Raw genomic sequence first — 26223 nt, 5'->3', positions numbered from 1 at the left:
ATCCTCCTTTCTGTGAGAATTTTTTTAGATTTACATTTTATTTTCTTTTTATTTTACTTTCTTTTTCTTTTCTTTTCTTTTCTTTTTTTTTTTTAAAGATTATTTATTTATTTATTTGACAGAGAGAAATCACAAGTAGATGGAGAGGCAGGTAGAGAGAGAGGAAGGGAAGCAGGCTCCCTGCTGAGCAGAGAGCCCGATGCGGGACTCGATCCCATGACCCTGAGATCATGACCTGAGCCGAAGGCAGTGGCTTAACCCACTGAGCCACCCAGGCGCCCTCTTTTTATTTTCTGAAGGAACTCTAATCCCCCCACCCCCCCATCCCCCCATTCCACGACCTGGGGCTTGAACACACAACACTAAGGCCAAGAGTCACACGCTCTACCATCTGAGTCAGCCGCGCACCCCTGAAAGTTATTGTTACAAGGAAACAGCAGCCCACGAGCAGTCACTTGGGCTAACCCCCACGTCAGCAAACCCAGACTGAACAGCTAACGGAGACGCAGTTACGGGTCCCCGGGAATGTAATGTTCAGGTGGCCAGCGTGGAATTACCTGGGTCACCAGGGCTGACCGGCGGGATCAACTCCTCCCATTCCCCTCAGGAAAGAGACCCAATGCAGTGTGATCCGATTTGATCCTTACCTTTCCTCAGCTGGATTTCTGTTGTCGGACAGCATATGCTGAGGGCTGCCAGTGACCCCCTCTCAGAGGTCACTGAGGGAGATTTTTGGGATCCGACTTAGCTAAAAAGCCCCTCGCGTGTAATGCTCCCACATCCAACCTGATCTGTTCTGATGCGTGGGACGGGCAGTCCCAGAAACCCCAGAGCTGCGCCCCCTTGAGCTACGGGGAGACCCTGCTTCAGGGACAAAAGACACTGTAACTCTGGTTAGATTTGGATTTCACAAAATCTAGGAGTTATTTTCCTTGTTCTTATTATTTGTTAGTAACTTTAATCCATATTTGAAAGGAATGACATTGACAGCAGGTGAACTTTTTGTACGGCCAGTCCCTCCCTTTCCAAGCCATCCTCTACACTACTTTACAGTTTTTAAAAATATTATAATGTGAATAATTTTAACTCCTTTTCTCTTATCGCTTCTAAGATCTCTATATCTATCTATACCTTATTTGGTTTTTTTTTTTTTTTTTTGCAAATGGTACTTTCTCCATTCATGCATAATTTCCTTGCTTTCTTTTTCTCCCCACTGCTTTCTTTTTTCCTTTTTTTCTTTAGTTTATTCTAAATTTATTTTAATAATTCTAAATTTATAAGAAAGTCTTTTTAAAAAGATTTTTTCAATAGTATTTTTTCAATAATATTTTTAATAGAGTAAAATAGAATTTAACTTACTGTTGGCTATAGATTGGTTTGTTCGTTTTGTTTCTGTTGTTTGCCATTGGCATCTCACAGGTGGAAAACATTGGGATCACAGGTATGTTTCACTTTAGCCTCCTGATGTTGGCTCACACGGTTGTATTTTCTTAAAAAATGTGTTGCCCATATGTAAAAATTGGGACAGTGTCACATAAAAACCACAATACCTTTAAAAAAAAATCAGAATATCTGACCACATCGATCCCATTCCAATGGTGCCACACAAGAAGATGGGTTCACCCACTCCCCCATCCCCCCGCTTCCCATCCCCTACATTAGGCTCCTGCCAATTACCATTTACCACTGTGGTTGTTTTTGTGATTATTTTTCCTTATGTCCAGTCCACTTCTCTTATTTATGTTGCCTGCCCTGTGGGGATTTGAATTCTGGTGATTATTTAGAGAAGGTGGCAACAATCATCAGAAACTTTTCCTAAATCATAGTTACAGGAAAGATGACTGAGAAATGGAGCAGTGGAGACACACGTAAGAGAAAAGGTTTTTGGAATTAAATCAATTAATTATTCTTGCTAGCAAAGTGCCCCAGGGGGACAAAAGCTAAACTTCAAAATGTAGTCAATATTTAATAGGAATTTCTTCAGATCAGTGTTTTTGTAATGAAATCCAGAAATATGGAAGAGAAAATAGTACCTTGCCCAGAGAAAGAGCAAATCCAGATATAGAGAACATCACCTTTCAATGAAGAGTCTGGAAAATCTGTATAATTGAGATGAGAATTCAAACATTCCCAATCACTTAGAAGAAAGCAGATTGTGAAAAGACAAAAGTAGAACCAAGGCAATCCAGCAACTAAACTCATAATACACTTTTTCCAGAAAACCTCACCAGAGTTCTCTAAGCCTAGAGAGTCAGTGTTCCTGTCATCTTTTGTATGGGAGAGCAACTTTTGGGCTCATAATTCTTGTTTTTCATTGCTGTCATCTTCTAAAATGTCAGAATCATTCTCATAAATAGAGGTAGACCTCCCACATCGTTCTTCATAAATTTCTTCATTCTTGGCAATTATTTTTTGCCTGTAAAGAAAGAGAAGACATATCACTACAGACTCAAAGGGTAGAAGGGCATTGAGCATATATGGGGGGGGGGGGGGAATATGGTTTTGTTCCTTCACTGGGGGCAGTTGCACACATTACTTGCAGTGGTTTTGAATTTAGTGAGATACGATATTTATGTTACCAAATTCCCAAATGAGGAATATTCTGCTGAGGGGAAACAGAGTATGCCATCCCAAAATACGCCACCTTGCATATTGATTAGTTTGAATTAAATTTACTTCAGCAACCACCAATACACGAAAGATTCTCTGGCCCTCCTTCGTCCCCCTGAAAGTAGGAAAGAAAAATATCTTCCCTGTACCAGAAGGTAGAGAGACATCCTTCTCACCAGAAATAGGGAATTTAGGGCTGAGGAGGCTGTATGAACATACCTTCGTACTTCCTCACTAATTTACCACCCCGAACCCAAACTGCTTTGTCCTGTCAATTCTTTACAGAATTGTCTCTTTGTCTAAAAGGCATAAAAGCTGCCCACTTCGGTCTCTTCTTTGAGTCTCATATTTTTATGAGCTCCTATACATTCAAAATTAAAATTTTTTTTCTCCTGTTAATCTGTCTCATGTCAATTTAACTATTAGACCAGCCAAGCAACCTATAAGGGAAAAAGGGAAAAGCTTTACTCTCCTATACTACCAAATCAAGGCAATGAATAACTTCCTTTTACTAAAATATTGACCAGAATTTAAAAATGCATCTTCGGGTAATAGTGTAATTTCTGACCTGAAGTTGACTTTCACAGGAACTAAATGCAGCTGTATCTAAGTGTAAACCACTGACACCGATACCCCTAAACTCTCAGGGGATGTGGTAAAAACTCAGAGCTTCCATGGGTTGTCATGACAGTTTCTAGTCATTCATTCATTAAACAAATATTTACAAAACATCTACTATGGATTCCAACTCTATGACGTTCTGGAAGGGGCAAGACTACAGACAGACAGTGGAAAGATCAGTAATTGCCAGGAGTTGGGAGGGGAAGCCAAGAATGAATCGGTGGATGGCAGAGGACTTTAGGGATTTAAAAGAGACAAACCATGAGAGACTGTGGGCTCTGAGACACAATCAGGGTTTTGGAGGAGGTGGAGGGGGGTCAGGTGAACCTGGTGGTGGGTATTAAGGAGGGCACGTATTGCATGGAGCACTGGGTGTGGTGCATAAACAATGAATTTTGGAACACTGAAAAAAAAATTAAAAAAAAATAAATGAGTTTAAAAAGAAAAAAAAAAATGTATCCACAAAACTGAATAAACTCAGAGACCCTCAGCTAAATTTCATGTGTCATTCTGCATTAAAACGAAGATGTAGGTAAGAGAGAGGAGTCTAGACACATTCCCCAAACCACTTGTGAACTGCGTGACCTTAGCAGGTGAGTTCTCTGTCCAGGCTCTGAGTCCGTATCTCCCTCGGGGAAGTGCCTGTGCCTTGACCTTATTAGGGAACACCTGGGTTCATCTTCCTCTATTCCTCACCCAAACTCCCTCTCGCTTTCCAAAGAAAACTCAGCCAAATCTTTTCAAGCAGCATCTTTCATACCTTAGATGAATGTTCTCTTCTGTCAGAAGCTGTATGGTATATTTAAACTTTTCTTCAGCTTCGGCAAGCTTGATCTGGAACATTTTCTCCAGATTTCCCACTGTGGCTTTCTGAAGGACATGTAAATTTTATTTATTTATTTATTTTTTTAAAGAGTCCTTATTTATTTATTTAACTGACAAGGAGAGAGAGAGAACACAAGCAGGGGGAATGGAGGCAGAGAGGCTGATGCGGGACTCGATCTCAGGACTCGGGATCATGACCTGAGCTGAAGGCAGGACCGTAACTGACTGAGCCACCCAGGTGCCCTGGACATATAAATTTTAATAGCATCCAAAACAGAGCTATATGATAGAGCTTCCCAGAGACCTGGATGCCTCACGACCCCTAACCCCACTCCAGCCAGGACTCGCCTCTTTCTGAAGTTCCATCTGGGTTTGGTAGAGGGTTGTGTTAAGTGTTTCCAGGATAACAGCTTGTGTATTCAACTCTTCCTCCATGACCTATGTAAGAAGAAACGGTTTCAGGACAACATGTCTACCCATTTACTCTCTTCTGCAGGGCACCTGGATGAGAAGGTGAAGCATCAACTTTTAACTACTCCTTCTCTTATATGGTTCAGTCATTTCATCCTGTTAAATCTATCTCCTCTATGTCTTGCCCATCTATACTCCCCTCTGCAGTCTCACTACCACTGTCTCAGATGCAGCCCTCACCGGAGCCCGTGTGGGTTGTCAAAATAGCTCCCAAACAAGTATTTATTAACGGAAAAGGCAAAACTACAGAGTCAGTAAAAAGATGAGTGATTGCCGGGGGTTGGGAGAGGAAGCAAGGGATAAACAGGTGGAGGACAGAGGACGTTTAGGCAAAGCAACTGCACTGTATGATACTGCAATGGTACATGCATTCTGCATTTGATGACATTTGACAAAACCTACAGAATCGGTAACACAAAGAGAACCCTAATGTCAATTATGGACTTCAGTTAAAAGGGATGTATCAATAATGGTTCATCAACTGTAACAAAAGGACCACACTAAAGCAAGATGTTAATAATAGAGAAAATTGTATGTTTGTGTTGGGGGAGGATAAGAGGTATCTCTGCACTTTCTGCTGAATTTTTCAGTAAACCTCACATTGCTCTAAAAAACCAGTCTTTTAATTAGGAAAAAACCCTCCTGTTGTAGACAACAGAAGTATTGTGAGGAACAAGACAAATATAATCCCTACTCTTAGGGATGTACATTCTAGCGAAAGAGATGTAAAAAATTAGTTAATAAAATAATTACAATAATAAATTTAAAACAAACCAAGGATAAGACAGAATATGCAGTGTAAGTTTAGGGAAAAGACAAATGTGGAATCTACATTAGGTAGATGCTGGAGAGACTATAAAAGTGAACCCGATGGGTCCTTGCTTTCAGGTGTCAGCTCCGTTCAACTCCTACATGTCCTCAGAGCTCTTCCCGTGGACTAAGCCTCCTCCCAAGATTTATAGACTAGAGAGCTTCCATTACTTACTTACTCCAACCCTTACACATTGTGTAAAGCACTGTACCAGCACATTTAGAATTTTTTTATTCACTTATTCATTCAAAAAATCAGTTGGTATTTACTGGGTATCTCGATGTGCCAGGCACTGTTCTAGCGACTAGAGATAAGTGGCAGAGAAAACAGACAAAAATCTCTGCCTTCATTGAGTTTATCAGGTTAGACAGTTATAAATCTGCATAGAAAATAAAACAGGAGAAAGGAAGGGTTGGGTGGGTTGTTAAGCCTATAAATAGAGTGGCCCCTTGGAAGTGGCATTTAAGCAGAGACCAGAAAGGTAAGAAAGTTAGTCGTGGATATCTGGGAGACAGCTTCGTAGGAAGAGAGAATGTCAAGTGCAAAGACCTCAAGGTAGAGGATCCTGACATGTTAAAGAGAGAGTAATGGGTCCAGTGCCACTGTGGCGGCACAGTGGAGGGCAAGCTAGAGAAGGACATGAGGTTGGGGAAAGAACCACAAGCATGGAGTAGGTAGAACAATCCCCAGGGTCAGCACAGGACTGGGAATAGTTCATTCCCACTAGCCAGAGTACACAGAGTATTGGGCAGACTACTCAGAAGGGTATAATCTGTGTGTGTGGGCGGGGGAGAGGGACTAATCTTAGACTATAGACTGCTTTAATTCTGCCTATAACAAAGCTTAAAGGTAAGGCTTGAACATACCAAACTGTTTCTAAGTAACTAAACTGCATCCCAGAACGAAGCACAACCATATTTAAAGGAATACAAAAATATTTAGCACCCAACGAGGTAAACATTCCAATGGTGGGTGTCCAATAAGAAATTACCAGACATGCAAATAAGGGAGAAAATATGACCACAAATGAGGAGCGAAATCAATTAATGATTTCGAATTAGTAGACAAGGTCGATAAAGCAGTTATTATAATACACTGGGTCTTTCTTGTTCCAAAACCTATTCCTCTACCATGCAGGACATTGAGGTCTGTTTACCCAACAATGATGAGGCCTTGCCTAAGCTCAGAGAGATCATTCCCTGATTTTATAAGGGCTCATCTTTCCCCAAACTTCTCCATTCCAGATCCAAGTTAAATTCTCTGTGAAAGAAGAACTACAAGGGGGTTCATGGGTTTGAACAGTTTCTCTTCAAGTGTCTCCCACCTGGAAGTGCCATAATTTGCCCCAGAAGAACAGAATTCTTTGAAGAAATTGTTGGATGTGAGGTCCACTCAGAATTTTAAGGAGAGGCTTGCAGTTAAAGTTCCTAGGGGCAGTATTGTATTTTTTAGAGTTTAAAGGAAGAGTTTGGTATTCAGAAGTCACGACTCTGGTGGTTTGAGCCTCACTAGAAATGGAGGGCATTTGACACTGAAGATCACACAGCACACTGCTTATACATTTCTTCAAATTGCTCTAAAAAGACGCTAAGAGCTTTGTTTTACAGATGACTTTGTATTATAGTTCCAAAGTTCTTTTTGACCTGTTGAATCCAGCAAACTCAGCTCTAGGTCTCTGCTCCCCTACCCTTTGTTTTTGGTTTTGGAAAATTATCATAGATTCCATTTTATTGAGAGTACATAATTTTATTGATGCATTTCTAAGATCCTAATTCCACAGGAAAAATGAAAAAACTTACCTGTTTGGTCTTTCTCAGCTCCGCTAATTGTAAGGTGTCATTTTCATGCTGTTTCAACAGCTCCTAAAAATAATTTTATTTGGAAAGGTCAGCCCTGGGGTTTCTAGGACCTCTTCTTCTTCTTCTTGTTTTTTTAAAAGATTTTATTTATTTACTTGGCAGGGAGAGAGATCACAAGTAGGCAGAGAGGCAGGCGGAGGGTGGGGGCGGGGGGGGGGAGAAGAAGGCTCCCTGCTGAGCAGAGAGCCTGGGGCTCCATCCCAGGACCCTGAGATCATGACTCGAGCCGAAGGCAGAAGTTCAACACACTAAGCCACTCAGGTGCCCCGGTTCCTAGGACTTCTTTCAGAGAATTAAGAAAGTCAGAATAGGGTTCTGGAATATATTCACCAAGGTTTAGATATCGTTATAATGAAGCACACTTTATAGACTAATGACATGACACACTGAAGTTAAATTTTTAAAATCTTACTTATGTGCAACCTTGATAGGGTTACTATTGTTGAATATTATTAATATTGTTAAATATTTTGTTCTATCACAAATTGATCTTTATATTCAGTACAATCCCAGTCAGAATACTTTCTTGACAAACTGACTCTGAAATTTATATAGAAGGGCCAAAATTACCTTGAAAAACAAGAGCAAAATTAGATTTTTACTCCCTGATTTTAAGCTACAGTAATTGAGACAATGGTTGTCTTGGCCTAGGTATGGACTAATAAATAGTTCAATGGGACAGAATGGAACAACTAAATATTTATAGAGAAAAAAATGACCTATGACCTCTATCTCACTCCATACATAAAAATTATTCAAAATAGATCACAGAGGGGTACCTGGGTGGCTCAGTCAGTTAAGTGTCTGCCTTCAGCTCATGATCCCAGGGTCCTGGGACTGAGCCCTGCATTGGGCTCCCTGCTCAGTAGAGGGTCTGTTTGTCTCTCTCCCTCGCCCCCCCCCCCAATTCATGTTCTCTCTCTCTCTCTTAAATAAATAAATAAATAAATAAATAAATAAATAAATAAAATCTTTAAAAAGGAAACAAAACAAAATAGATCATAGAATCATAAAAACTAAAATTACAAAGCTTTTTTTAAAAAAGAGAAGATCTTTGTATCCTTGGACTAGGCAACAATTTCATAGAAAGGACACAAAAAGCTGTAACTTTCCATAAAAAGGGTGTGATTAATAATTTGGTTTTCATCAAAATAAAAAACTTCTGCACATGAAAAGATAACATGAACAAAATGAAAAGGCAAACCACAGTGTAGAAGACAATGTTTGTAATGCATATCTGACAAGGAACTTGTATCCACATTATATAAAGTACTCCTACATGTCAATAATAAAAAGATAAACAACCCAAGTTTTTTCAAATGGCAAAAGACTTGAACCAACATTTCACAAAAGAAGACATATAAATTGTTTGATAAGTATAATTTAAAAAATCACCGAACATAGTCCCCAGGGAAACTAAAACTCTAATGGACTATCACTTCACACCCATTGGAAGGGTTATGGGATGCCAATATTAGTTGCTGATGATGTAGAGCAACTGGAACTCTCGTATGCTTAAGATATAAGAGTAAAATGACACAACTACTCTGGCAAATGGCTTGGCAATTTCTTATAAAGTTAAATCTATAACTACCCTAGAAACCAATAATAACAGTGCTAGGTATATACCCAAAAGAAAAGAAAAAAATGTGTCTATGGAAATACTTGTACAAGGATGTTTATAAAACCTTTATAAAATAGGGAGGACAGGGTGCCAGGGTGGCTCAGTGGGTTAAGCCTCTGCTTTCAGCTCAGGTCATGGTCTCAGGGTCCTGGGATAGAGCCCTGCATCAGGCTCTCTGCTCAGCAGGGAGCCTGCTCCCCCTCCCCCCACCTCTCTCTGCCTGTCTCTGCCTACTTGTGATCTCTTCCTCTCTGTCAAATAAATAAATAAAATCTTAAAAAAAAAAATAGGGAGGACAGCCAATGGAAACAACCTAAACCTCCCAAAACAGGAAAATGGTAAACACATTGTGGGGTATTCCTACAAAGGAAAGAGAATGGGCAATAAAAGGTAAGAAATTACTGATAGAAATAACAAATGGATAAATTTCACAGACAGTGTGTTGAGAAAAAAAGAAGCTATATACCAAAGAGTATATACTGCATGATTCCATCTATATAAAGCTTAAAAGCAGGTAAAACTATGGTAGTAGGAATCAAAATAGTGGTTGCCTTGGGGCAAGTGTTGAGGGAGACCGGGTTTAAGTGGAGAGGAATACAAGAGCAATTTCTGGGTTGATAAAATGCTCTATATCTTTATATAGTTGTTGGTTACATGGATGTGTACATTTGTCAAAACTCACCAAATTATATAGTTAGGATCTCTGTGTTTTGTTAAGTGTAAACTATACTTTCATGAGAGAGAGAAAGAGAGCGAGAGAGAGAGCACACGCGGAATTTATAGACTTATCGTTAGCATTACTGGAGAGAAAACAGGAGAGGAGAGGAGGCATGCAGAGAATCAAATCTCTCCCCACTCGAGGACTTGCTCCTCTTCTTCCGATGTCTGAGCTCTCCAGACCCCAGAATATCCTGGACAGTATATCCTGCACAGTATATCCTGGAACCCAATTACTGTTTTTGCTGTTACAGTGAATGCCAGAAATGGGCTTTGACTGGTGAAATTAGTGGCTTTTTAATTAGCATGATGATTGGAAATGGACTCTTAAAAATGGAATATTCTGGGTAGGTATTATTTTAGAGGCATGGTTCACTTTGCAGGAAAAGAGTATAGGAATCTAACAAAACCTTTCAGCTATACCCTCAGACATGGCGTCTAAGTCTTGACCCCTAGCTGGTCCTCTGTCTGCTTAGGAGGTGCTCTGGCTGCCTGAGGCTGACTCCAGGAGTTGCAGAATCCTATCCTTGTCATGCCTTTGCAAATAGCTCCAATGAATCTTTCACCTAGGTCACCTCTCTGACCTAAAAGCTCAAGAGATGGTGGTATCATGGCTTGGAGCCTACTTGCTAATGCAGGTTTGTTTAGTAAATGTCTGCCTGTCTGGGGCCTGCTTTCACCATGACCCAACAGCAGTATCAAGGTAGTGGAGGAGTAATGAGCAGCAGTGGCTCACCCTCACCCCCTGTGACTTTGAGGTAGCTCCTCTTTACTCCGAGCTGTACCTGAACCAAACTTGCTTAGTTTAACTTGCTCCACTGCCCTTTCTCTTCATCTCCAGCCAAGGATGAGGAAGAACATTCATCCTCGATGAATATTCATCATTCAATGGTGATTGACCACCATTGATGATGGTAAGACCGTCTATATAAGGACAGCAAGACTGCCGGTCTACTTGCATATATTTCTAGGGAAGCTGGGAAAGGAGGAATACGTCCATAAAGACCAAAAGCTCGACTAATTCCAGAGGCATCCCCGGAACTGGATGTCTCACTGAAGCTGCACCTTCAACTCCTCATGTGCTTTGGGCCCAACTTACCTCCTTCTCTCGAATGAAGTTCTCAAAGACAGCAGTGTAGGAGTCATTTATTTTCTTCTTTTCTTCTATTGACTCTAACTCAAACTTTTTTGTCATTTTATGTTCTGCAGAGGTGAGAAGAAATTACATGCTTGAGTAAATGTGGGGAAAGCAGACGCAGAGAGAAACTCAAAATGTTTGAAGATAATAGAAATTCCGGACTGGACTTTATAAAGACTCTATCCTTGTTGTCACTTTCTTGAAAACTCTATGCACAGCCATGTGGCCGTCACTCTTAGTGGATCTGAGGCTGCCTTTCTCAAGTTGAGACCAAACTTAATGGCAGGCTTTTGGGTACATGTGCCATCCAAAAGATAGAAGTTTCTATACTCACTCTGCTGTAGCAGGATCTTTTCCCGCTCCAACTTCTCCTCCCTCTCCCAGTCCGCCTTCTTCTTTGACCACCTGTCCTCCATTTCATCATAGATGCTGTCCTGTGGAGGCACAAAGGCACCATGAAGAAAAGTGTCCTGAGAAATGCTGCACACCAGGGTCCTTTGCAGCTTCCCTCACCTGGAATGCTTGCTAGGAGTCCCTCTATGGGTGGCTGGTGGCAGCAAATTTTAGCCCATCTGGGAGCCTGCAGAACCCCTGAAGTCAAGGGCAAGTTCTGCATGGTGTCTGTCCCACTGGAACTGACTTTTCTTTGAAGACAGGTAGGATTCTCCTGTCAAAGATTCACGTCAGCTCCCTCTGAGCCATGAATCACCCATCAGTAGCCCATGAGTAAGCAGGGGAAATGCCCAAGAGTTAATTTGAACACTTAGAAAACAGTGGCATGTTTTTCAGAGTGTGTTTATTTTTCCTCAGCAAATCTAACTTCCTTCGTGGTTGAGGTTAAAATAAGCCAAACCTGATGCCAGTCCTATTGGCTGGCGCAGACTTCATGGTATTGGGACTTCAGGAGGAAGAAGGCCTAGAACATTGATGTTGCCAGTAAGGTCTCAGGACCCTGAGGCCCCCTTTTCTCCAGGTTAGTGGTACGAATCACACTGGGACCAGGCATCAGAGCCTATTTGTAATTATTTGTGGCCATTTTGATAAAGGTTCTCTCTCATCATTTTCAAGACTGGTGGGCAGCTCAGTTTCCATAGAGGTCAAGTTCTCTGGTGAGGTCCAGACTGAAGCAAACATAAGGCCTAGGAAATTGGGGAATCAACCTGACGCTTTCCTAGGCCTTCCTCTATGATGTCTTTCCCGCCTGTACCAAGATACATCTTGAAAAACAAGTTTTACATAGAAGCTCAAAAGTGAAACTGAATGGTAAATAGAATTTCAGAGGTGGCGCTGGTGGTTAACTTGGTTCTTTTTTTTATATAGAGTGGTTAACTGTCCTTGTTTGTTTGAGACTAAGTTGTGTCCCAGGTCTCTGAGCTTTCAATGCTACAATCTGGAAAGTCCCGGGGAAACCATGACCAGCTGGTCATGATAAAATGGCGGTTTGCTGCCTCGGCCTGTCCTGTCCACTCCTCACCCCTCCACGCTCTCATCCTCCTAGGAAGAAATCACGGCCTGCTTCCCCACGGCTCCATCAGATTAGCCGATTTAAATGAGAGAGTTACATTCTGAGATGGCTAGAGCATTCCATCTTCTGCTCGTGGCGGGGGTGGGGTGCCGTGATAGAGTCTTTTTGGATGGCAATTTGGCCAAATGTATCAGAGGCCTTTAAAATGTTTATCCTTTTTGACCCAGCACTCTACTAAAACCAAAGCTATTACCAAGTACAAACAGGAAGAGCGGTTGTCTTGGGGTGGTGATAATTCTTTTTTGTTGTTGTAGTTGGTCTTTTGTATTTCCATTTTCTAATAATGAGCAGGTATGACTTTTGTAATTACAAACAGATTTTTCCGTGGGCTTCCTTAGGGTCTGAGAGACTGACTTGTCACCCATGGAAACCACCACAGTCCACAGTTCCCTCCTCTCCCTGGGTGTACTCAGTGTCACCAAAGTCCAAGGACGCTGGGGATCTCGGGACATGATTTTCTGGGCCAGAGTTCTAGACTTAGCCTGCTGTCATCAGCCAGGAATGAGCCTTGCCTCTGTTCCTCTCATAATCCACCAAGGAGCTCTGAATCTCACCTGATACATATGAAACATATTCTTCAAATACTTATATTCCTTTCCCATCTCATCTGGACAAAAGGAAAACAACAGGGTCATCGTCAGTCCTCTGAAACACATGTTTTCAAATTCAAGTAGGAGCTCTCTTGTACACCTTCTCCACCTCAAACTCATCCTCTATGTGTTAAAACCATCTTGTACCTAGGAATCCCTCTGGAAGCTTATTAGAAATCCAGGGGCCTGAACCACCCACCCCACCCCCCCAACTCCAGCCAAACCTATAGAATTGAGGTCTCAGAGGAGAGGCCACCTGTGGATAATATGCTACTCAGGTAATACTGATCCAAACCAATCATGAGAACTAATCCCCAGGGGTAAACCAACATCGTGGGGTGGGGGTGGGGGAGCAAAACTTTGTAGTATGCATCTGCTTCTCCCTTTTTAAAATAATGTTTCCTAGTGTACATTGCTTTTGAAAATGATAAATGTTCTCTTTAGAAAACTGGAAAGCCAGCGAGCTATAAATATCCCCTTTTAAAAATGTAAGGCAAAGGAAAGAGAGATTCTAGCATTTCTCCTTCTCCCTGTGGAGATTAGTCTACAGCCTCAGAATTCTGAAGGATATATATTTTGCCCTTCCTAAGGGCAGCAGAAATCATGGGATAAATGGCCAACATGACCCTTATGTACTGTAAGGCCATACAAATCATAGTGTGTCTGTTAAAATATAATGAAACACTATCATTTTACAGGTGAGGTCACTTGCTGAATTATAATAGTATATTTATAGAATTAAAAAATATATTTTAAAAAGTGATTTCACATTCTTATCTCTCTGATGAAGGCAGGTACTATTGTCCTCAATTCCTAGATGGGATAAATGAAATTAAGGAACTTGCTCAGATCCCAGCACTTGGTCACAAGCCAGTCTATGTCCTGGGTGGGAGAAGGACACTGGTGATGTGGTTTCCCTCTTTCCAGTTTCATTCTCAGTCACTCGCCCTCTCAGAGCTGTAGGAGGGTGTCTGGAAAGCCTAGCCACAACCCATCCATGGCCCTGCTCACCCTCTTGCCCCTCACCAGGGTCATTGTCCCCTGTCCAGACAGTACCTAGTTTTTCCTGGGCAGCCAGCTTCTCTGCCTTCAACGATGCTTTGTAGCTGTTCTCCAATTGACTGAGCTCTGCTGCGTGAGCTTCTTTGAGTTCCCTGTGTGAACCGGGGAAAGGGCTATAGTCATTAACCAGTGAAAAGCAGTCTGCAGCTGAGCTGTTCCACTCGGGGAATCCTAGCTTCCCTCCCTCACACAGGAAGCTGTGGGCAGCCTGCAGGGCCCTCACTTCCTGAAGCCCTTCTCCTGGCATCCACCCAGAAAAAGGTGAGGTGGCCAGTTTTTACGGACCATTATTTTGAATGGAGCCAGTGGGGGCCATGACTCCCTGCCAACAGCTCAGTCTTTGTTTATGGCTGTCTTGGGAAACTGTGGACTGCATTAGCATCCAGGATAATCTTAGAGCTCAGGGTCTCTCGGTCTCTCTCTCTCTTTTTAAAAAAGATTTATTTATTTGATTCGGGAGGAGAGGGCGTGGAAGAGGGAGAGAGAGAATTCCAAGCAGACTCCCCACTGAGCACAGAGCTCAGGGCAGGGTTTGAACTCACCACCCCAAGAGCATGACCCCAGCTGAGAGCAAGAGTCAGGTTGCTTAACTGACTGAGCCACCCAGGTGCCCTGAGCCCAAGGTCTCTTTAACCTTCATTCCAGAGGCATAAGTTGGCAGTGGTCAAGGTGATTATTAAAGTGAAAGGCTATATGAGCTGTCAAGCCAAGAGAAGACGTGGACGAACATTAAATGCACCTTAGTAAGTGACCAAAGCCAACCCATGAAGCCCACATGCTGTACAATTCCAGCTGGATGACATTCTGGAAAAAGCACAGCTAGGGAGACAGTGAAAAGATCAGCTGTAGCCAGGGGCTGGTGGGGAGGGAGTGATGAATGCGCAGAGCACAGAGGATCTTCAGAGGCAGTGAAACTACTCTAATGGTCCAATAATGGTGGACGCTGTCAATATACATTTGTCAAAACCTATAGAAAACACACCAGGAGTGAACTCTAACGTCAGCTCCAGACTCTGGCTGATCATCGTGTGTCCGTGCAGGTTCATCAGCTGTAACAAACGCACTCCAGGGGTGCGGGGAGATTACTCAGGTTGTGGGGCTGTGGGCTTAGGCTGTCCATGGGAATTGGTTGTCCTTTAGGTCCTATTTTACTATGAACCTAAAACTGCTCTAAAAAATAATGAAATCTATTCTAAAACAAATAAGTTACTTATTATTTTTTGAAAGTCAATCTATGACTCAACCATGTGTTGAGCTGGCGGCTCTGGGACCCAGCGCGTGGGCGCTTTGCAGGTTTCCTCACCCACACAGATGACACACCTTCTTTTACTTTCCCTTGGCTTGTCTTTGAGGCTCTAGTTCCTCTCCCTCGTATACCTTCTTCCTGTTCTGCCCACAGCCTGGGAATAGCCAAGAACAGTAGAGATGACAGGACCAAAAAAAAAAAAAAAAAAAAGAGAGAGAGAGAGAGAGAGAGAGAGAAAGAGAGAAAGAGGGGGAGGAAGCAAGAGGCGTGGGGGAAATAGGAGGCGGTGCCTAAGCTGAGAGTAGCCGTTGTTGGCCACAGAAGTCTCAAGGAGAACAAAAAATGACACTCCTCAGCAAGCAACAGAAAGGGAGATGATTGAAAGGAAGTCATGGGATGAGAAAGTGCGACACCAGGAACAACTTTCTTTGTGCTGCATTTGGTGGCTTCAAATCAAACCATCCTGCCCCTTTCCCCCCACCTCCACCTGCCCAGCTCCATGGGGCGATGTCTGAAATCTCAGTGAGCTGACATCCTGCAGGGAAGCAGAAGGCTTAGAGCCTCCAGCCCAGAGGGCTTGTGCCAGACAGCATACCTGTTCTTGTTTTCGAAGTTCTCCTTCATCTCCGCGCAGCGGAGAGCCATTTCATCCGAGAGCTGCAAACAAGGCTGGCATTAATGATGCAGGATCGAGGACCCCACTCCCATGCAATCTGCAATTTTGGAGAACCCTTCCAGTCCATGGGGGTTGGCTGTACCCCTCTGCCTCCCCTGATTGTGTGGGGCCATCCCAGACAGCAGGGCGCTACTGAAGGGCCGGCCTGCTGGGCAGTCAACCTTCATAAGCGGGTTTCAATGACCACCAGCAAGTAGGGTGTGGGGGAGGCTGCTTTCGAGCATTGTCAGGTTTCTCCCTCCAGCCCAGGTCAGCAGGCACCCCTGCTGGAGGTGGGGAAGACAAGCCTGGTATAACGGATGGTAAAATCTACAGGAAGAGTCACCAAAGTCCCGGGAAACACGGAGAGCGCAAGCTGACATCCGCAGATTCTGAAGGGGGTTTGGCAATTTTAACAGCAGCAGGAAGTAGGAACTGGAGGCTTCTGGGCCAATATGGGACCACAGTGGATGCATTAGTGGCACGGTTGGCACAAGGAAGAGACTTAGCATGCCCTGACGTTGCACTAGCCACAGCAAGCCTGAGGGGACTCAGCCAGCACCCCCTGATGTGGTTTTAGTGGCAATGAACACACTGGAGGCATCTGAAGAGGTCCTGGAGATTGAGTTAGCTCCCACGAGTGCAGTGCTTGGCGTCTGGCTGGGACCAGGGCAGCTGATCTGAAAAAGTGGGTCTTCCCCTTTCCCATCGAGATGTCGCCTAACTCAAGGCTCACTCACCAGTTTCTGGGCAGACTGATGGTCTCTGTTCATTTGCTCAATGATCACGGTCAGCTCTGAGATCTGCTCTTCTAGGTCGGTAATGATATCAGCCCTACAGGACAAATCGTCCGTCCATTACCCACAGAGTTTCCATTCCATGCCAGTCAGGCACCTCCCTGTCTGTGACTGTCTGCCCTGGTGAGAGCCAGGCCGTGTTGTGCACTGGCTGCCTCATCATGGGGCCGGGGGCAGAGGCGGAAAGGCAGTCCAGTGGGGAGGACATTGGGCAACATGGCGGTTGAGCCTCAGACCCAGCTCTTTCGGGTAAGCTAGCCTAAAGCAGGGGGGCATGGGGAGAAGGGATGGGGAGGAGTGGGTTGGTTACCTGTTGACTAGAAAGGAGAATGTCAGAAGTCTGTGAGGGTTTGACCTTGATTCAGTAATGACAGTTGAAATGGAGGAGGAAGAATTCAGAGGCTTGGGAAATGGGAAGGTGGGGGATGGGGCCGATGCTGCCGGAGTCACAGACAAGGAGTGGTTCGCCCATGGGACAAAGAGGTGATTTCAGGGCACGGCCTTCATGATAGAGAACTATGTTCTGTGTCTGAGTCTGAAGCCTCCATGATGTCGGGAAGTTATTTATCTCTGGTTGAGCTGGAGTAGACGACAGTGGGCAGTGCTGTGCGCAGGGTGGCAGAGAGGAGGTCCTCCGGGAGGGGGGTGTGTGTGTGGGAGGAGACAGGGAAGGAGAGACATGGATGAGATCCAGGAGGTGGAGCGGCTGTGGGAGCTGATTTCCCACAGCACTGGAGGATAGAGTGGGAAGGGTCTGAATGACAGAGCGGACAGCACCACACTCAACGGGGGTGGACCCAGCCCAAGTCTTCCACGCGGTGCCTCACGGAGGCATGAACTGAGTGAGATCTTCAGGCACGATAAGAAAGAGATGCATCTCAGCCCCTCTGAAACCCTGACTTAACTCTTACTTTTTCCCTTTCCAAATTCAGACTGTTTTATGAATATGTCATCTGCTTGTCTTTCTAGGAACAAGTGATTTCCTTTGAGACAAATTATCCTACAGCCAGTCATTTTTCAGATCAGTTTCCTGATTTGAGCTTCATCCTGACTTGAATGGGATCAGGCAGAGAGGTGGGGCGTGGAGACGAGCTCGCAGGGATGGGGAGTGAAGTGACCTTGCACTACCTTCAGAACAGGGGCTGGGTACACGGTGGAAGTTAGGGGCTTCTCCCTGAGGCCCGGCCAAGCCCAGCAGGGAAAGCCCTGAGAAACTGGAAATATATTGATCCAAGGATATTACTAGGAAAAAAAAATTTTTTTAAAGATTTTTAATTTATTTTTTCGACAGACGGAGATCACAAGTAGGCAGAGAGGCAGGCAGAGAGAGAAGGGAAGCAGGCTCCCCGCTGAGCAGAGAGCCCGATGCAGGGCCCCATCCCAGGACCCTGGGACCACAACCCAAGCCGAAGGCAGAGGCCTCAGCCCACAGAGCCACCCAGGCACCCCTACCTGGAAATTTTGATTTTGTCCATGATCTCTGATTTCAGCTGCTTTTTCTTCTCGAACATTTCATCTCCCAAGGTGACAGAAATCTGCTCCCTATTTCGAATGAGGCGATAGCCAGGTGACACATTTATCACTTCCTGGGCATCAAGGTGGAAGGTGAGATAATATTGTAGACTTGGAGTGCGGAGATGCCTCCAAAGCTTCCACTAGAGTGCTACTCACATCTCAAGCTAGAGACAGGACGTGGGATTCCTGCGCCCACGTCCCTCCTGCACCCTTCTCCCGATACCCCTCCCCCTCATGCCTCCAGCCCGGATGTCTCTCCCGAGATCCAGCTGCAAGACTCAAGTGGTTTGTGGATGTCCCCAGAGATCCAACATGGGCACAGCCCTACTGAGGACGCCCCACTTGGCACTGCCCCACCCCCGTGCTTCGTCTGTGTTCTCCACACGGCTGGAGGCCAGGAGGCTGTCAGGTGCCCTGGAGATTGCTCACTTTTTGGAACTAGACAGGTCTGTGTTCAAATCCTGGCTCTGCCCCCAACCATAGTTATCTGTGTGCCTCAGTTTCCTCATCAGAAAAGGATGAGGAAAATATAACTCTTCCTCAAAGGACTTTTGTGAGGAATGCCAAGGTAACACGAGAAAATGTCTAGCAGAGTCATGAAAACAAACAAACATGCTTATTTTAGTCTGTTCTTCTTCTGTTCTCCACTAGACCAAAGTCAGGAATCCGGCAGGGTTCCCAGCCAGCAGGGACCAGGATAAGACTGTAGCTTCTCAAGTTGTACAGGACAGCCCTAGCCACCCCACCCCCCTGTCATTGTTCTCTCTTAAATGTACCCCAGCTTCCTTTTCTCCTCTCTGCACTCCTGCCCTGGCAGAGCCCGGGGCCACCTTCATCCTTCTCTGTGGCTTTGGCCATACCTTCCCAGCTGGCCTCTCTGCCTTCATTCTAGGTCCCCTAACATTCATCCTCTCCACCTGGAGGACAATTACATTTTTATTATTTTTTCCTCACTATTAAGGAACTGCATGATTTTTGTTTAAGGAGAGAAAAAAGAAAATAGATAAAACCAGAAAGTACGTATAAAAAGCATCAATAATATCCCATCCGCTAATGCTTGTTTCTAGAAGGTAAATCTTATCTGGTGCTGGGCCTATGTCAGACCTGCAAAGGCTCCCAGACACTGAAAGGATGAGGCCCAAACTCCTGGGCAGCCACAGAGATCCTTCTGGGTTTAGTTCCCACCTCTTTCTCCAGCAGGGTCCTGGCCCTGCCCCCCTCAAGTGCCCTGGTGCACCTCCTCCTGCATCTGTGGGCTCCCAAGTGTGGCAGCAGGATTCTGACATGTGGGCATGAGCCTGGACCAGTTGCCTGTCTGGGTTCCTGGGAACACTCTCCTTGCCCTACACAAGGCAGTAGGGAGTGGTAATTAGACGCTCTCTCTTGGGTCTGGCTGAGATGAGTTCCAGTCCTTTTCCAGTCCTCTATACAATAATGTTCCAGTTCCAGTCCTATATACAAAATGACAGCCCCTCCTCAGAGGATCGTTGCAAAGACTGATGAGGTAGGTACGTGTAAAAGGCCTATGCCTGCATACAGCAGGCACTCCATAAATGTTAGTCCCACTGCCCTCTGGGTGTTTTTACTCACAGTAGGTAATGCAGTGCTCTCCTCTTGTTTTCCTAAATGGTCTGTCACTCTGCAAGAGAAAGGCGTGCTCAAAAATCATCCAGGAACAAGGAAAAGTTCAAAGCTTAGAAGCTACATCCTGACCCCACCCATCTGTAAAAAGTGACAGGGCCAGAATGATCTCTGAGGCCCCTTTCAGCTCTCAAAATGTTCCACTCAGGGGACTAGGGGATGTTCAACGGTCCAGGGATTGGTATACACACTGATCAAAACGCAGGTAGTAAAAAATGGGGAGTTGACTAGTGATGCCTACTAGAACCACTCCTGGGATAGGAGCCCGGAGGCTCCGCTGAGACTCCAAAGGGCTCCCATGGCGTGTAATCTCAGAGGCACACGTTAAGGACACTTACATTATCTGCCCCAGAAATGAATGATATGGGACCTGAAACAGTCAGGGAAGAGAATTCCGCATAAGCAAATGGCTACTATTCTGAGATCCGGTGTTAATCCTTGTCATAATGGCTGTTGTATTCAGGGGCAGGAACATGAGCTAACAGGCGCCCCGCATCGAGCTGTAAGGGAGCTCACCAGGAGGCTGAAAGACTGGAACAAGTGTAACGAGCTTCTGATGTGCTCGGAGAACAGTGAGAGCCAGGCCCTCTCCCCTCTGCCTCAACACACACGTACACACACACCACACACCACACACACCCACCTACACACACCTTCAGGCAACCGCTGTGAAGAGAGACAACGGAAGCCTGCTCTAGGAGTTCCGTCTCCCTCCACAATCAACGCAAACACTGTATCTCTAAGGGCTGTGGACTGGTCACCATGATGTGTGACTGTTTCCAAGTGTGCCGGGTGTGGGTATGCGGTTGGGAGGATTTTTCCTGGTGGAGGCAGTTCCTCCGGGTTTAATAAAGTCTGGTTTGGATCCCACATCTCCCACCCTGGAAAGGGGCCTCCAGAGAGGCCCTGGTGACTCTCTTGAGAAAAACAACCCAAGGATTTATCTACTCTAGACATGACCACCAAACTTTTATTTTAGTTGGCAAAAACATGACTCCTTGTAAAAAATGGGCATGAGTGCACAATATACATTAATAATATAACAGGGCTCACAGGCAATTTAAAAGATTTAAAACTACTGGGGCAACTGGGTGGCTCAGTTTGTTAAGTGTCTGACTCTTGGGTTTCATCTCAGGGTTGTGAGATCAAAGCCCCGAGTTGGGCTCCACACTCAGTGGGGAGTCTGCTTGGGATTCTCAATCTCTGTCTGCCTTTTCTATCACCCCCTGCCATGCTCTCTCTCTTTTTCTCTAAATTTTTGGGACGCGGGGGTGACTCAGTCAGTTAAGCATCAGCCTTCAGCTCAGTTCATGATCTCAGGGTCCTGAGCCCCTGTCGGGCTCCCTGTTCAGTGAGGAGCCTGCTTCTCCCTCTGCCCCTCACTCCTGCTTGTGAGCTCCTGCTATTTCAAATAAATAAATAAAATCATTTTTAAAATACTTAAAACCACTTAAAATACAACTAAACTCCTCTATCAACCTTATACTCCCATCCATAAACCAGAACCCTTTACAAAGCTATTTTGTTTGCTTACTCTGAATTTAGGAAAGCCTTGGGGTGATGGTGGTGGGGTGGGCTGGGAAATCATTGAGTAGCCTGGGTCTCTTTAAAAAGCTGAGCATGGATTGAGTTTATGTCTTTTTGTTGTTGTTGTTCTTGGTAGATATCCTTGAGCACAGAGACCTTCCACAGCATTGCACTCAATTCAGAGCTGCTCTAAGGGTCAGAGTATGGCTTATGGGCACTTATTTTGTTGGGATTGTGTTTCACATCTCTGAAAAGTAAAAAGAGTGGTCGATCCAGAATGCCTCTCTTTGACTCTTGTTTTTCCTTGTCAACCTACTCAGATGACTCCGAATACACTAACCGAATCCTGAAATTATACTGATGCCAAAGAGCCTCACATTTTCTCATTTGATGAATTCAAGGAGTGGTTAATGTATGCAAACCACAGTGCTCCTTTCCAAGAGAAATGGAATGAGATGTGATAGCTTATATTTAAGAAGAGAAAAAAAGGGGGGGCACATAAATACTGAAAACAGAAGAAGAAAAAGTTAAGTGCTATGAAGAATTACAGATAAAGCCATTTGCCAACTGTGTCTCCCAGTAGTTCAGAGCAATCAGCCTACTGCCATTTTTCAAGGGTCCTGATATGTTTAAAAAAAAAAAAAAAAAGAATTGCTGAAGCAAGGTGAGGACAATTATGTTGTAGTTCATATGTGAGAATTAAAACTTTTGAAATACAGGGGCGCCTGGGTGGCTCAGTGGGTTAAAGCCTCTGCCTTCAGCCCAGGTCAGGGTCTCAGGGTCCTGGGATCGAGCCCTGCATCAGGCTCTCTACACAGTGGGGAGCCTGCTTCCCCCTCTCTCTCTGCCTGCCTCTCTGCCTACTTGTGATCTCTCTCTGTCAAATAAATAAATAACATCTTTAAAAAAAAAACTTTTGAAATACAAAAAGTATATTGTAGGTTTGCAAGGAAATTATAGAATTAGCAAAAAATGTAATTCACAGAGATGTGTGTCTGAGGCTGGAGGTCCAAGTTAAAGATTGACGGGTGAACAGATTCTTCATGTCCCCATTTGTAGGTCATGTCAATGTCTACCTGAGCCCCTTCCTGTGAACCCTCCTGCTCCCAGCTGCTCCATTGCCCAGCCTCACTCAGTGCTGACTTAGTAGGGCTTGGAGACTGGCTGATGTGAAGCTCAGTGAGTAGGGTCTCACTGGAAAGTTATAAATACAGTGAATAGGTCTTTGAATTTTAAAAGTACCCACAAATTGTCCCTCACCATATTGCAAAGCAGGACTAGGACAGTGTTAGCTGGGGCTAACTGGTGGGCAGAGTGGAGCTGTGGGTATGAGTTAGGTCGCTCCCAGCAAGAGGTATGGGGAGACTGAGGCCTTGAGCTTGCCTATGAATTGGGGTCAGATAAGACCTACAGGGGTGATCAAGCCAGGAGTCCTAGCACACAGAAGGCAGGATCTAGGAACCAGCTCATCTACATGACCATTCAGTTGATCCCTTGCTATGAATGGATCCCACTCCAATCGGACTTGATCACCTCCACCATTGAAACAATCCTCTTCACTGTCACCAAGGACCTTCAGGCCATTCAACCCGACAGTATTTCTTAGCCTTCATCTCAATTACTTATCAGCAGTATTTGACACAGATAATTAGACCCTCCTTCTTAGAACATGTTTGTCATTTTGCTTCTAGGACACCAAGTAGATGATCCTTCATCTACCTCACTGGCCACTCTTTGTCAGTCTTCTTTTGGGGTCTTTCTGACCTCTCAACCCCAGAGTGCTCCCAGTTTCTGTTCTCCTGCTCTTCTTACTTCTGGCTCCACTCCCTGCCGGGGAGATCTCATCAAGGCCAGGGCTCTAGGTCTTCTGTGTATGTCGGTGACTGTCAAATGGGTATCTGCAGCCCAGACCTCTCTCCAGACCCATATATCCAACTGCTTACTTGACATTGTCACTTGGATAGTGTGAGGCATCTAGAACTTTCTACGCTCAAACGCCTATAAATATGCACCTCCTGCAGTCTTCCCCAATTGCAGAAAATGGTAATTCCATCCTTCCTGTTGCTCAGCTCCCAAGTTTTGAAGTCATCATTGACTCTTCCTTTTGCTTTTCTCTCGTACTTAACACCTTTCCCATTAGCAGGTTCTACCAGTTTCTATCTTCAGAATGTATCTCAAGGCAACTACTTCTCTCCACCTGTGGTGTTTCCACCAGGTCCAAGCACCATCTTCTCTTGTTTCTGTCCCTACAATTACATCTTATCGGGCCTCCCTGATTCTACCCTTGGTCACTGTAGTCCATTCTCAACACAGTAGCCAGAGCAGTCCTTTGAAAATGCAAGTTGGATCAGGTCACTCTTCTCAGAATCCTCTGATGCCTTTCTGTCTATAATGGGCTGGACTGGGTCCTCTGAAATGTCATATGTGGCTGTGCTAATCCCTGGTACCTTCTAGGGCCTTTAAAGGGAGATTAAGTCAAATGAGGCCACTGGGGTGGGCACGAATCCAACCTTACTGGTGTCCTTGTAAGAGAGTCAGGACACACACAGAGACACAAGGGACAGGCAGCCGCAAAGAAAAGACCATATGAAGAGGCAGCAAGTAGGTGGCTATTTACAAGACAAGGAGAGAGTCTGGAGAGGAAACCAACCCTGTGGGCACTTGGTCTTTGACTTCCAGCCTCTAGAACTGTGAGAAAATAAACTTCTGTTGTGTAAGTCACACAGTCTGTGGGTTTTATGTTGTTGTTGTTGTTTGTTTGTTTTGCTATGGCAGGCCTAGCAGCTAATACACTGTCCCTTTCGAAGTAAAAGCCAAAGTCCTTACACTGTCCAGCAAACTTTACTCTACGAGTTTCTTTTCTTTTCTTTTTTTTTTTTAAGATTTTATTTATTTATTTGACAAGAGATCAAAAGTAGGCAGACAGGCCGGCAGAGAGAGAGGGCTGAGGTAGCAGGCTCCCTGCTGAGCAGAGAGCCTGATGAAGGGCTCGATCCTAGGACCCTGGGATCATGACCTGAGCTGAAGGCAGAGGCTTAACCCACTGAGCCACCCAGGTGCCCCATACTGCACGAGCTTCTTATTGCTGCTCCAAAAGTTACTACAAGCTCAGTGGCTTGAAACAAAGCCAATACATTACCTCACAGTTCTAGGTGTCAAAGTCTGAAATGGGTCTCACTGGGCTAAAAAAATTCCAGGTGTTGACAAGGTTATATTCCTCTCAGAGACTCCGCAGGAAAATTTGTTTCCTTGCCCTTCCCAGCTCCTAGATGCTTCCCATGTTCCTAGCGGCCTTCTTTCTCCATCAGAGCCAACGATTGCCTCACATCTCCTCTTTCACGCAGAAGGAGCTTGGTGATGACTTTGGGCCCACCCGGCTAATCCGGGATGATCTGTCCATCTCAGAGTCAGTGATTAGCAAACCTCATTCCATATGTAACCTTACTTTCCCCTTGGTGAGTAACAGAGCATAATCACAGTTTCCAGGGTTTAAGTGTGGGCATCTTTGGGGGGTCATTATTCTGCCAACGACATTCGTCATCTCTGCTACTTCTCTCCCCTCATCTCCCACCGCTGTCTCCTTACACCCTCCACGCCTGCCACACATACACCCTCCATGCCTGCCACCCAGGCCTCTTTGCTTTTCTGGAAAAGACCAAATGGGCCAAATGGGTCCCCACTCCGGGCCTTCGTACTTGCTGTTCCCTCTGCCAGGAGTGCTAGTCCCAGTTCTGCTGTCCCTTTTATACAGGAGTGCCCTGAGCTCCCGATAGAAAATCACAAGCCCACCCTCTCCATCTCCTTCTCCCTTGTCTGTGTTCTTTTCTCCGTGGCACTGGGACGCACTGGCTGTTTTCACTTGTTTCTATCTACTCTCCCCGCTAGAATGTAAGCTCCAGGATCAGAGTCTCTGCTATATGCGTGGCTGTTTCCTTGCAACTGAAACAATGCCCAGCAAATAATAGGGGCTCAACAAATATTTTCCAAATAAATAAATATATTGAATAACAAGATTCATGCCAAGGCCTAAAACTAAGTCATACTTCCAAGTTTATAAATGATGGATAACAATTTGATTTTTGAGTGAAAACAGATCTACAAGCTACAGAAAAACTTAGACATAGAAAAATAATCAGTAAAAGAATGAGTCACCTCCATAAATACCAGGGAGCCTCCCCAGGCGCTTTGTCTATGACAAGCATTGCATATTTTTCATTGTAGGGCAGGAAATAGCGGCTCTCAGGGCCACCCTAACCCAGAGCTCATTTGTTGTGACTTTGAAAGCTGTGGGTGCAGAGGGCCACACAATTTGCATGTAGATCGGAGGTATGGGGGAAATTCTAGTGGATTCTAGCAATTCCTGCCCCCAGGGACATAAAAATACTCACTTCGGGCCAACAAAAGGTTTTGTTGTTGGTTGAACATAACTTTGTTTTTTTGCAGCTGGAGGAAGAGGAGCTAGCCTGCAAGTGAAAAAGAAGTGATGGAAGAGAGAAAATTAGAAATGCAGAAACCTGTGTCAGCACTCTCAGATGAGGCCGGTGGCTGCTGCGATGACTCAGAATCAGAATATGTGCTCCAACTGCTGAAATCTTGAAAGTCAGGAAGGTCTTGGGGAATCTCTAGTGGAAGGAGGTTTAGTTGAGGTTCACTTCCCAGGGGACCCTGGGTCGGCAGCACAGCTTGTCCCCCATGGGGATTATAGGGCCCTTTGGTTAGAAGCCGCCCTTTCCCTGCTGCACTCACTCTGAGATTTCCTCATTTCAAATGACCCTGAGCGGTCCTGAGATCGAGCCCTGCATCAGGCTCCCTGCTCAGAGGGAAGTCTGTCGCTTCCTCTCCCTCTGTGTGCTCTCTCTCTCTCTCAAATAAATAAAATCTTAAAAAATAAAATAAAATAAAATAACACTGAGCCTAAGCAGGACTGGCAGGAGCCACGTGCTGCCGACAGGTGGGCTGGGAGCGCTGTGTGAACGTAGGCTTTCTGGC

General features: G+C 44.9%; 1 protein-coding gene and 1 long non-coding RNA gene across 9 annotated transcripts in view; one reads left to right on the top strand and one right to left on the bottom strand.

The window, feature by feature from the left end:
* Positions 1 to 1104: 1104 nt before the first annotated feature.
* The window catches only part of FLACC1 (flagellum associated containing coiled-coil domains 1), a 32848-nt gene continuing 7729 nt past the window's right edge, over positions 1105 to 26223 (bottom strand). For 6 of the 8 annotated variants that reach the window (XM_082690069.1, XM_082690068.1, XM_082690067.1 and 3 more), the window contains 13 exons: positions 25623 to 25697; positions 19657 to 19705; positions 18004 to 18137; positions 16495 to 16588; positions 15695 to 15756; positions 13848 to 13945; positions 12756 to 12808; positions 11011 to 11110; positions 10638 to 10741; positions 7138 to 7200; positions 4405 to 4494; positions 3992 to 4101; positions 1105 to 2416 (listed from right to left, as the gene is read on the bottom strand). In XM_082690069.1, the coding sequence (XP_082546195.1) occupies positions 2296 to 2416; positions 3992 to 4101; positions 4405 to 4494; positions 7138 to 7200; positions 10638 to 10741; positions 11011 to 11110; positions 12756 to 12808; positions 13848 to 13945; positions 15695 to 15756; positions 16495 to 16588; positions 18004 to 18137; positions 19657 to 19705; positions 25623 to 25697 (1153 nt within the window). In that variant the 3' untranslated portion in view covers positions 1105 to 2295. The remainder of the gene's footprint in view (positions 2417 to 3991; positions 4102 to 4404; positions 4495 to 7137; positions 7201 to 10637; positions 10742 to 11010; positions 11111 to 12755; positions 12809 to 13847; positions 13946 to 15694; positions 15757 to 16494; positions 16589 to 18003; positions 18138 to 19656; positions 19706 to 25622; positions 25698 to 26223) is intronic. The other 2 variants (XR_014300442.1, XM_082690073.1) reach the window with 2 other exon arrangements.
* LOC309843967 lies at positions 11171 to 26152 on the top strand. The gene is made up of 2 exons (XR_014300443.1): positions 11171 to 11612; positions 25678 to 26152. It is a non-coding gene; the product is annotated as an uncharacterized lncRNA (long non-coding RNA).

This window comes from Mustela nivalis (assembly GCF_964662115.1).
Source record: "Mustela nivalis genome assembly, chromosome: 11".
Lineage (NCBI taxonomy): Eukaryota > Metazoa > Chordata > Mammalia > Carnivora > Mustelidae > Mustela > Mustela nivalis.
This window is presented reverse-complemented; position numbering and strand designations above follow the sequence as displayed.